Below are 12,273 nucleotides of genomic sequence, written 5' to 3'. Positions count from 1 at the left end.
TTCTCCCCTGTTTAGATTATTTTAATTTTTTTTTTTTTTGTCACATTTAATTCTTCAATAGATATCTACCTCTCTTGCTATATATTTGTACCCATCCATGAGGAAAAACATACCCTCATATCACATGGATGTCATTTCTCCATTCTTGGCAAATTTGCCTCTTTCTTTGTTTTTCGTCATTTTGATAATTTTCATTTACATCAAATGGATAAATTCATTCAATTCCAAAAATCAAAATTTACCACCATCTCCACCAAAGCTACCTTTGATAGGAAACTTTCACCAATTAGGATCCAACCCTCATCGCTCTATCCAAAATTTGTCCCAAAAATACGGTCCGATAATGATGCTTCAACTTGGAAGCGTACCCACTCTTGTGGTATCTTCTCCTCAAGTGGCTAAAGAGATCTATAAAACGCATGACGTAATATTTTCTAATCGACCCCTATTAACTATCCCCAACATAATATCATATGGATCTAAAGATATAGTATTTTCAACTTATAGCGAACGTTGGAGGCAATTAAAGGGCTTAGTGGTTCAAAATCTTTTAAGCTCGTCACGAGTTAAGTCATTCCATCAAGTTAGAAAAGAAGAGATAGATGCTACGATTCGCAAGATTGGAGAAAGTTGTGGTCGTGTGTTCGACTTGACTGAATTGTTTCATTCACAGTCAAGTAATATCATTTGTAGGGTTGCATTTGGGAGGACATCTGAAACAAAGTTTACAACAATAATGAGAAACTTAGTTAGTTTATTGAGTGTTTTTACAGTTGGAAGTTATTTTACATCGTTATCATGGGTAGACAGATTGAGTGGTGTAATAGGAAGAGCGGAAAAAGCTTCTAAAGAATTTGATGAGTTTCTTGAAGGTATTGTTGAAGAACATGTTAGTAAAAGAGGAGGTGATCACTTTTCTCAAAGTAATAATGGTCAAGACTTGGTTGACATTTTACTTGATATCCAGGGAGATAAAACAACCGGTTTTACCCTTGACAAAGATACTCTTAAAGCTGTTATATTGGTATGTACATGTTTCATAATTTCTCCACAACTTAAGCTATATATGCATGAAGGAAACTTAATAGGTATCTTAAATTTTACTCCACTATATAACGGTGAGATATATATATATATATATATATATATATATATATATATATATATATATATATATATATATATATATATATATATATATATATATGATGGCAACAAATGAATGAATAATTAGTGTGTTACTCATCAATATAATAGGAAACCATGGTAACATAGTCTAGTGATTTGAGTTCTTATTACATTTACAACATGTGGTTGAAATCTCACTAGCATCATCTATTTTGAGATAATTGACAAATGGGTCGAGAACAATCATGGGAGAGTCCGGTTATACCGTTCACATCAAAGTATAAATACTCGTTGTTAGGAATAAAAAAAATGATATGAATTATGCTTATACTTTGATAAACTAGCCAATGTAAAAAGATAGAAAGGATTCCATCAACTTAATGACAGATTCTAAATAAATCTCGAGGCTTCTTAAGGCAGACTTTATAAGTGTCATCATACCCCAATAGAGAGAAGCTGTGCTTTCCTAGTCACAAGTTTGTCACACCAATTCTTTCAATATGAAAACTAAGATATTTAGTCGGAAATGAACCCACACTACAACCTTACTCGGCAACAATCTCCTCGATTGCGTTTATCGTTTACGCATATGCCAGAAAATTTAAATTTCCTCGCATTAATTCTAAGACTCAAGTAAAATATGTTCAAGGTTCTTTTTTTGAACAGTAGTTTGGGATCAAACACCCACAAGATCATCTCTTGTAGTTGCATAATCCTCCCCAAACTGTTGTCCTGGAGGACACTCGGACCAATCTGAGGGCATAGCCGGTAAAAACCCCCTCCCCGCTTCTCCTACAACGCTATGTGCGAAAGACGACCTTGGGTGGAATTCAAGATAAGGGGATATCCTTGTGTGTAATGTTGCCATCCCAGAGAATCGAACTCCAAACCTCTAACAAGGATGTATGGACCATTACCACTGAACTACCAACACAAGGATCATGTTCAAGATTCTAACAATATTACATAGTTCTTGATTGAACAATTAAAGAATTATGTTGAAAATTACACGGTTCTGGTCTTGCACCCTAAACTATTAACAACGAAGAAGTTGTATTCCTCCCCTCTAGGTGTTAGTTTGGACAAACATACAGATAGTAATAATCGAAGGTTAAGTACATAAATAACCGAAGTTCTTAAAAGTTTATACTTACTATAGATACTAGATCATAGTTCGATCACAGTATCAAAAGTTTCATAATTTTATCTTTGTATGGTGAAAAGAGAGAGGTTATTTTTTTCATCAAAAGTTTCATAATTTTGCCTTTGTATGGTGGAAAGAGGGAGGTTATTTCTTTTTATTCCTGATGCGGGACACAATTAACAACAATGACCCCCACGCTACTCCTATAGACACATTCACAGTCATCTCGGTTTGAACCTTTGTTGCTACTCTACAACGTCCACACATCTGGCTACAACTGTAGCTCTAATGTCACTTGGAGGATAATTTAGGCCCAAGCACATGTACTACACATATAAGTCTATGAATCTCTTAGTACTCAAAAAGAAATTGGTGATAGAGGGAGATTCTCTTAAAGTTATAAGCATATATTTGTTTCTTTTCATATCCGATGTGGGACACAATTAACCTATTAGCTCCTTACAGTTATTTTATTTATAAATAATAAATAATCAGTGAAATTAACAAATTATATCTGGCAGGATATGTTTGTTGGTGGAACTCATACTACGTCCACCACTTTAGAATGGATATTTAGCGAGCTAATAAAACACCCAAGAGTAATGAAAAAACTATTGCAAGAAGTAACAAAAATAGCACAAGGAGGAGAGTCGGTTTCAGAGGAGAGTTTGGAAAAAATGCCGTATCTCAAAGCTGTTGTAAAAGAGTCTTTTAGATTACATCCTGCGGCCCCGCTCCTTGCTCCCCGAGAGTCAACTCAAGATGTCAAGGTAATGGGGTACGACATTAAAGCGCGCACACAAGTTCTTGTCAATGCATGGGCTATAGGAAGGGACCCTTCCGTTTGGGACGAACCTGATGAGTTTAGACCGGAGAGGTTCTTAAACAGCTCCATTGACTATAATTTGTTCCATTATGAGTGGCTTCCATTTGGTGCTGGTCGAAGAGGATGTCCTGGTATTCAATTTGGTGTACTTGTCGTTGAAAGTATATTAGCAAATCTCGTTTACAAGTTCGATTTAGCATTGCCAAATGGAGTTAGAAATGAAGATTTAGACATGAGTGAGGTACTCAGCCTTACTGTCGTCAGGAAGTTCCCTTTACTAGTTCGCGCAACTCCACGAGTTTGAGGTTAGAAACAAGCAATCCTATACAATATCTTATATGTACGTAATGAATGTGTGTCATAGTCTGTAAAATAAGCCAAAAGCATACTTGTTGTATGTCGCTTGTATTGGTCAATGTAAAGATCATACATTATCGAGTTCTTTTATATGTTTTCTCAGTTGATATCAATAATGTATGTAATTTAATGGTATATGTATCTCTCTCACACACACACACACACACACACACACACATATATACGTATGTATATACGTATATACGTATGTACATGTATATATACGTATGTACATGCATATATATATATATATATATATATATATATATATATATATATATATATATATATATATATATATATATATATATATATATATATATGGGCAGGATCAATGAGGAAGTAACAAAGCGGGGGAAGCAATTTTTTTTTTTTCGTTTTTTTTAATTTTTATTTTTTCGGCATCAAGATCACACGAAAATATGAACATTTAGAAGAGACACTTCGTGATGAATGTTATTATTTAGGCGGGAAAACAATCGACAAAAATAACATTCAAGATAATATTGTTCGTGAATAATATGAACGTTTTTTTTTTTTTATGTTTTGTGAAGTAAAATTTAGCCCGATTTAGAGTTTAGAATTTAGGGTTTAGGGTTTAGGGTTTGGGGTTTTGGGTTTATTCCATAAACCCAAAACACCAAACCCTAAACCCTAAACCTTAAACTCTAAACCGTTCGTGTTAAAAACTCAATCTAAATCCTAAATCTAAACCCTAAATCTAAACCCTAAACCCTAAATTTCTAAACCCTAATATCTAAACCCTATAAACCCCTAATATCTAAACCCCAATAGCTAAAACCTCAATATACGCTCGAAAAACACGATAATTGTTATATATTACTTCTTCGAGCGTTTTCCCGCCAAAATAAAAACATTTATCACAAAGTGTCTCTACTAAATGTTCATATTTTCATCTCATTTATAATGTTCGTGAACAAAGTTTTTTCAAAAAAATGAAAAAAAAAAGTTTTTGCTTCCCCCGCTTCTCCCGATTGGTTACTTCCCTCTTGATCCTACCACTATATATATATATATATATATATATATATATATATATATATATATATATATATATATATATATATATATATATATGGATATATGGACATGATCCATGGATAAGCTTAAAAGGAGTACAAACGGGATAAGCAAAATAAAAATTTTTTTTTTTGAATTTTTTTTTACATTCATAAATCTGCATTAAAATGCACCTCTAATCAATTTTTTTCATAAAAAAAAAAATTCAAAATCTTTCAAAAATCGATGATGAATGGTAAAATTAACCATTCATCGAGTTAATTTATCATTCATCTTGTTTACGATGAATGATAAAATTAATCAATGCTAAAAAAAACCAGATGAATGGTTAAATTAACCATTCATCTGTTTTTTATCATTCATCATAAACAGATGAATGGTTAAATTAACCATTCTTAACCATTCATCTGCTTTTTTTTAGCATTGATTAATTTTATCATTAATCGCGAAAAAAAATGAATGATAATTAACCAGATGAATGGTTAATTTTACCATTCATCATCAATTTTTACCATTCATAATCGATGTTTACCATTCATCATCGATTTTCGAACGATTTTGTTAAAAAACTTTTTAAAAATTTTTCGTTTTCTTCTATTTGCATATTAAAGGATCGTTTTTTTTTAAAAAAAAATTTTGAAATTTTACTTATCCAGTTTGTGTCCCATTTAGTGCTTATCCATGGATTGGTCCACTATATATATATATATATATATATATATATATATATATATATATATATATATATATATATATATATATATATATATATTGGGTGTAATTTGCTTCTTGATTGTTGATTGTGTATGACATGGTATGACATTTTTATTGTAAAATCGGGTTTCATTATTAGATGATCGCTTTAAAAATTGGTAACCTTTCTAATGAAAATAAAAATTACGTAGTTCGTTGATATTCATATTAATGACATAACACTGTTTAATTTCTGAAAATCGGAATTTTTATGTCAAACTAATGCAAAGTACAACCTTTACTATAATATTATTAAACTTCCAACCTTATCTATATCTATTTAATCAAATTAAAATTGTTAAATGTTTTAAATAAATATGGTTTCTAAGAATAAGAAACTCAAAATTTTTTAGAATACGATGATTAGGTCAAAATTCATCATGTTACCGATTCTGTAAATAATATCAACAATTGCATGAATCCTAGTCATAAAAACGCCCATCAACATAATACGTAGTAGCATAACGTACACAAAATTCTGTTTCGATCAGTAAACAAACTAGGCTAGTTGAGATACACATTTATCAGTTATTGGAATCAAAACCACATTAGAAAAGTAATAGTTAAAAAAAAAAAAAAAAAACCCAATTAAAAACCCTAGCCGCCGTTCGTATTATTCTTCATCTATTCCGGCGGGTTCAAACGCCGGAATCTCCTATTTCTCACTTCATGTCGCGTCCAGATGACCATATCAACACCGCGAAGATCGCAACAACGATGTACGTAACGAATTTTCCTCCTGGATTCGGTGTGAATGATCTTCATGACTTGTGTAAGCAACATGGTACGGTTTTAGATGTCTATATCGCCAGGAAACTATCTAAGGTCGGATGTCGATTTACCTTCGTTAGATTTCTTCACGTGGAATCGGTAAGAACCCTTTCCCTCAAATTATCGTCGATCTGGATCGGGAATTTTCATTTATTTGCATCGCAAGCACGTTTTGCAAAAGATGACTTTAAAAAACCTATTGGTAAGGGGTCGTCGTCTTCTGGTTCGCAGAATATTCATCCAACTAGGGTTATCAATTTTGAAACTTTTCCTCCTCTCCCAAAAGTATCTTTTGCTTCGATTATTCATGGGAAAGACTCTAATCCCAAATCTCCTGTGATTTTTAAGGAATTGATTATTCCTGATGAGGATTTAATCACTTGTTCGGATGCTCCATTGATCCTCTTTATTAAACTAAAGGACCCAGAATTAATCCCCTGTATTAAACGTGCATGGACTGCAGAAGGATTTTGTGACCTCAATATTAGTCATTTAGGAGGTGCTTCGATCGATGTGGTTTTCTCTAATCGGGAAGCTCTTGATAATTTTAAGTGTCATGAGAAAATTATATCCTATGTTGAGGAGATCCAAGAGTTTAACGATATGTTCACAGTGAACGAAAGAGCATGTTGGATTGATATTTCTGGCCTCCCTGCGTGTGCCTGGACAGAAGCTATCTTCAAAAAGATAGCTTTACTTTTTGGTCACAAAACATTCACTGAAAAATCAATTGACAACTGTGGAAAAGTCTGTTTGTTTACTAAACGCATGGACTATATTCATGATCGTATTACTGTGAAGGTGAAAAATAAATTTTTTCAGGTGTTGGTGCGTGAGGCTGCTAACTGGAATCCGGATATTCTAGACATTGATGATGATTCTACATCGGAAGAATCCCTTAAATGTTATGAATCTGAGGAGGAATTCGAGGTCCATTCGGTTGATAGTAGGGACAACGTCAAAACACATTCGCAATCAAATGTTGAAGAGGAATTTGTCCCAGATTCATTTGTGGGTATGGAGGATTGTAATTATGACCATGAAGATGTTGGTACTAATAGCAAGCTGAATAACTCACAACTTGATGATGATCTTAGGAAGGAAAAAGACCAAGTGCATCAGTCACCAGAATCGAGTACATCACTATCGAAACCACCGGGATTCAACGGAGTTCATTTTCATTCCCCTATTAAGAGTAACGGTGTTTCAAGCCCAAAAGTTAAATTATATTCTTCTGCTACTCTTTCAGCTAACAGCACCAACAAAACTTCGAATTCAGTTGATCGTGTATGGGATGAACATACTAAACTTGGTAAGATTCTTGGATACGATTTGAATAACAGCAACCATGATCTCAAAAACGTGATTGTTAGTATGAGGGGCTATAAACTTATCTCATGAATTGTTTATCCATCAACATTGGGGGCGGTATGTTTTTAAAACACAAGCAAAACTGGATTCGTAATATTTGTAACAAGTATTCCATTTCGATTCTTGGTATACAAGAAACTAAGATGCGATCTTTAGACTATTTCGCAGTCAAAGCATTTTGGGGAAATTTTAACTTCAAAGTTGCTTCTTCTAGTGCTAGAGGAGGATCGGGGGGCATTGTTACTATATGGGACCCGAGTTATTTTAATAGTAAACTGGTCATCTCGCTTGACAATTTACTGATTGTGGAAGGGTACTTCAATGGGCAGTCTACCACATCTTTTATTCTCAACGTTTATGCTCCACAAGCTGCTTCTCAAAAACTTATTCTATGGTTGTATATACATTCATTCATGGATTCAAACAATGGTAATTTTATCATTTTTGGTGATTTCAACGCGGTGAGATCTCCTTCGGAAAGATTTGGTATCTCTTTTTGCAACCGATCTGCAGCTGATTTTAATTCGTTTATTGATAACGGGAATTTGATCGACGTCCCCCTTGGTGGTAGATCTTTTACACGTGCTAATAAATCTTTCTCCTCTAGGGCAAAGCTTGATAGATTTCTTGTCTCTAACGGTTTTTTGACTTCATATCCGAATCTTGTAGGAACCATCTTAACAAATCTTTGGTCAGATCATTATCCAATTCTGCTTCAAAATGAGATTTTGGACTATGGCCCTATTCCCTTCAAGGTTTTCAAATCTTGGTTCAATGTGGATGGCTTTGATGCAGTTGTAACAGAGGCTTGGAATGACCCGATTGCTTGTTCTTCATCGAATCCGCAGATAAGATTGAAAGACAAGTTTAAACATGTAAAATCGGTGTTGAAACATTGGAATAAAACTCAGCGTGAGCAGGCTGTTGCAGAGCGAACAACTCTTAATCAGAAGCTTTCAGACATCGATGTTCATACGGACACAAATACGGTCTCTTCTCAGCTTGCATCTTCTCGAGTTAAGGTGCTTCAAGATATTTTTGTTTTAGATGCCATGGAGGCTGACAACATGGCTCAAAAAAACAGGAGGTTGGCAAATAGTCTTGGTGATGAAAACACGTCTTTCTTTCATACGATGCTTAATAGAAAACGGAAGAAGCTGCAAATTAATGGTGTGATGTCAAATGGGGTGTGGGTGTCGAATCCTACTCAGGTGAAAAATGTATTCCTCGAATTTTTTAAACTAAAGTTTTCTCATGTTGAATGTGCAGCGGTTCGATCGAACAGTATCCACATCAGGTCGATTTCTACTGATCAAGCTTCCTTTCTGTGTTCTCCTTTCCTTGAGTCAGAAATAAAAGAAGTTGTATGGTCATGTGGTTGTGATAAATCTCCAGGTCCAGACGGGTTTTCTTTCAGATTTATTAAACACTTTTGGGACACGGTGAAAGATGATATTTTCAGTATGGTGCAAGACTTTGAGGCCAAAGGTTTTATCCCGCGTGGTTGTAACTCTTCGTTTTTTTCTCTCATTCCTAAAAAGGAGAATCCGTTACATGTTCAAGATTTTCGGCCTATCAGCTTAATAGGTATTCAATACAAAATTTTAGCAAAATTCCTTGCTAACAGATTGGCTCGGGTGATTCATGATATTATTGGTCCAGAACAGACGGCGTTTATCAAAGGTCGTCAAATTCTTGACGGTCCATTAATTATTAATGAAGTAGTTGACTGGTGCAAAAAGAGGCGTAAGAAAGCGATGCTTTTCAAGGTGGATTTCGACAAAGCTTTTGACTCGATTCACTGGAATTTCATTTTTACTATGCTACAAAACATGGGATTTCCCGTAAAATGGATTGGATGGATCAAAGCTTGTCTCATATCTTCTAATGCCTCTCTTCTTTTAAACGGTAGTCCCACTTCCGAATTCCATATTGGTCGCGGCCTTCGTCAAGGTGACCCTTTATCGCCATTCCTTTTTATTATTGCTATGGAAGGTCTTAATGTTGCTATTAAAGATGCGCTGGATTCTTCCCATTTTAAAGGTATCCGAGTCGGTGGAAGGATGGATAATGCTTCAGTCTCACATTGTTTTTATGCGGATGATGCTATTTTCGTTGGCGAATGGAATAGTGAAAACGCTATAAATCTTGTGACTTTACTTGGATGTTTTTATGCAGTTTCAGGATTAAAAATTAATTTGAACAAATCGAGCTTAATGGGCATAGGGGTTCACCATCAGGAGGTCGAAACTTTTGCTTCTTCCATGGGTTGTATTTCTGCCAAATTGCCGTTCAAGTTCCTCGGTTTACCGGTCGGGCTTAATATGAATAGAATTTCTAGTTGGGACTATGTTATTGAAAAGGTGAAGAAACGGTTAGCAAATTGGAAGGCAAATATGATTTCAATTGGTGGAAGACTAACCCTTATTAAATCAGTGCTTGGTGGTCTCGGTGCTTACTATTTTTCTCTTTTCAAGCCTCCTTCCAAGATTATCTCTACTCTTGAATCGATTAGAGCTTCCTTCTTTTGGGGCACTAATCAAAATGTGAAAAAGATTCATTGGTCTTCTTGGAGACTAATTCTAAACCCGATCAAAAAAGGTGGTCTTGGGGTGGCCTCGCTTCACTCATTAAATCTTGCATTGATTTACAAATGGAGATGGCGTCTAGTTAATAACAAGGATGCTTTATGGTCGACGATTATTTGCGCCATACATGGTACAAGTCGTGGAGGTACTATGCCTGTTTCAAATTCAAGTACCTGTATTTGGGCCAATATTTGTAAATGTATAAACCTTCTGCACTCAAACAACCTTGTGGACCATTCTTTGTTACGCATGTCAGTAGGAAATGGTGATAATTCTTATTTTTGGTTTGATCCCTTGAACGATGGTAGCGTGCTAGCTTCTTTATATCCTCGGCTTCTAGCTCTTGATTCCAATAAAAATTCCAAAGTGGCAGATTGTCGTGTAGATGGATCTTGGGTGTGGAGTTGGCATAGACCGTTGAGAGATGGCATAGAACGTTCTTCTTTTGAAGATCTCTGTAATCGTCTATCTTCTTTCACTCCTTCGGGTAACTCAGATTCGTGGTTATGGATGGGAGATGGATCTCTAAGGTATTCGGTTTCTAGTGCTCGTCTTCTAATTGATACTCATTTTCATGCGCCATTTTCATTTTCCACTTTTTGGAGCACTCTATTTCCGTTAAAAGTTAGAGTGTTCATTTGGCGTCTTAGATTGCATCGTCTAGCTACTAAGGAAAATTTGGAGCATAGAAATATTCATGTTGCTGATTTGGATTGCGTTTGGTGTGGTAACGGTATTGAAACAGATAAGCACATTTTCCTAGATTGTAACATTAGTAAACAAGTTTGGAGGAATCTGGCTTCTTGGCTTCAAATCTCCATTCCTTCCTGGACGTCTATCGAAGATCTTTGGTCATGGGTTGCTAACTACACGACTTATAGGAATCAACGCACCATTGTTCAGTCGATTATCGTTGCTTCCCTCTGGAGTTTGTGGTCCCTTCGGAACAGCTATGTCTTCAACGATCGAAAGTTTCGGATCTCTCACGTTTGTGATAGTATTATTGTAACGGCATTCAATTGGCTTTTATATAGATTTAAGAAGTCTCGGTTGAACTGGACATTGTGGTTGCAAAACCCAATGGATTGCTTGTAATTTTTTTTTTTTCCTAGCTTCTAGCTAGCGTGCATTTATATATAATTCTTTTTGCTGTTAAAAAAAAAAAGTTATTGGAATCAAATGTTTTTTAAGCAAACTCACACACCAACTTAATACTAACCCGAATATATACACTATGAAATGTCCTAAACAGGACTTGAACTCTCAACCTCAAGGTTATAAGCATGACATCGCTTCCACCAAGTCATTGACTAATGTTAAATGTCCTTAATGTACTAAGCCAATACAACAATTAATACGCACACAAGACCTGTTGTTTTTGAGGAGCGCCACATCTCAAAACTTAATTTACATGCGTAGGAGATTAAATAGTTACTGGGCAAAGAAGATCTTAATAATATATTTAAGAATTCGAGTTAATTATGAGGAGAGTTTCATGTGGCTAGTAAACTTAACTAATGGTAAGCTCTCGCTTTGCGTTGGTGATGTGTAAAATCTAGTATATAATTTATTTATGAAAAATACTGGTTAAAAAGGACTATTACACACTCACGGACAGTGTATCCGATTGTGTAGCAATATAGACTTTAGGTAATTCCGAATATCGATCCACGTAAATCTCAATTGTCAACTAATAAAAATTAAACTAAGTTAGTCTAACAAATTTGAAAGTACGAAATAGTTTAATTTTTGGTGACTATTTAACGATTAGTCAAATGAAGGATAGATCAAAAGTAAAAGACAATATTTTTTGTTTTTAAGTTTATATAAATCTTATGCAGACTCAACAGAAAATAAATGTAACGACCCAACCCGTTATCCGACCAAAAATACGCCTAATTTTTTTTTCCTGAGACAGTGCATCTGGACGGCGTCCAGCTATCTGGACGGCATCCAGTTCTGAACGACTGGACGGCGGCCAAGCCTTTTGGACGGCGTTCAAATGAACTAAATAATTCTGCTCAGTTTTACAAATACACGCGAGCAAAAAACCCGCTTCCCGACACTTTTAAACCAAAACAGTTTCACAATATGTTATAATAATTAAAACTAAGAGTTTTCCACAATAAAACCGAGTTTTACGACACCGGGACCACATCAGCCGTTTTACGATTTTCGTACAAAATTACGAGTTTTCGACCATATAAGTTTAACACAAAAACGAAGACCGAGCATGGTGATTGGGGATACGCTACCCAATCCTAATCAAATCCAAAAGCACGTCTTCTAAGCAA

The 12,273-nt window shown here is 35.0% G+C and overlaps 1 protein-coding gene across 1 annotated transcript; it reads left to right on the top strand.

The window, feature by feature from the left end:
- The first annotated feature begins 213 nt into the window (after positions 1-213).
- LOC139843600 (cytochrome P450 Tp4149-like) lies at positions 214-3,590 on the top strand. Its single transcript, XM_071833713.1, has 2 exons — positions 214-1,024; positions 2,794-3,590. Exons 1-2 carry the CDS (start codon positions 344-346, stop codon positions 3,400-3,402), a joined length of 1,290 nt encoding a protein of 429 aa, XP_071689814.1. The 5' UTR covers positions 214-343; the 3' UTR covers positions 3,403-3,590.
- Positions 3,591-12,273: the final 8,683 nt, after the last annotated feature.

Source organism: Rutidosis leptorrhynchoides, chromosome 4, assembly GCF_046630445.1.
Source record: "Rutidosis leptorrhynchoides isolate AG116_Rl617_1_P2 chromosome 4, CSIRO_AGI_Rlap_v1, whole genome shotgun sequence".
NCBI classification, from domain to species: domain Eukaryota; kingdom Viridiplantae; phylum Streptophyta; class Magnoliopsida; order Asterales; family Asteraceae; genus Rutidosis; species Rutidosis leptorrhynchoides.
This window is presented reverse-complemented; position numbering and strand designations above follow the sequence as displayed.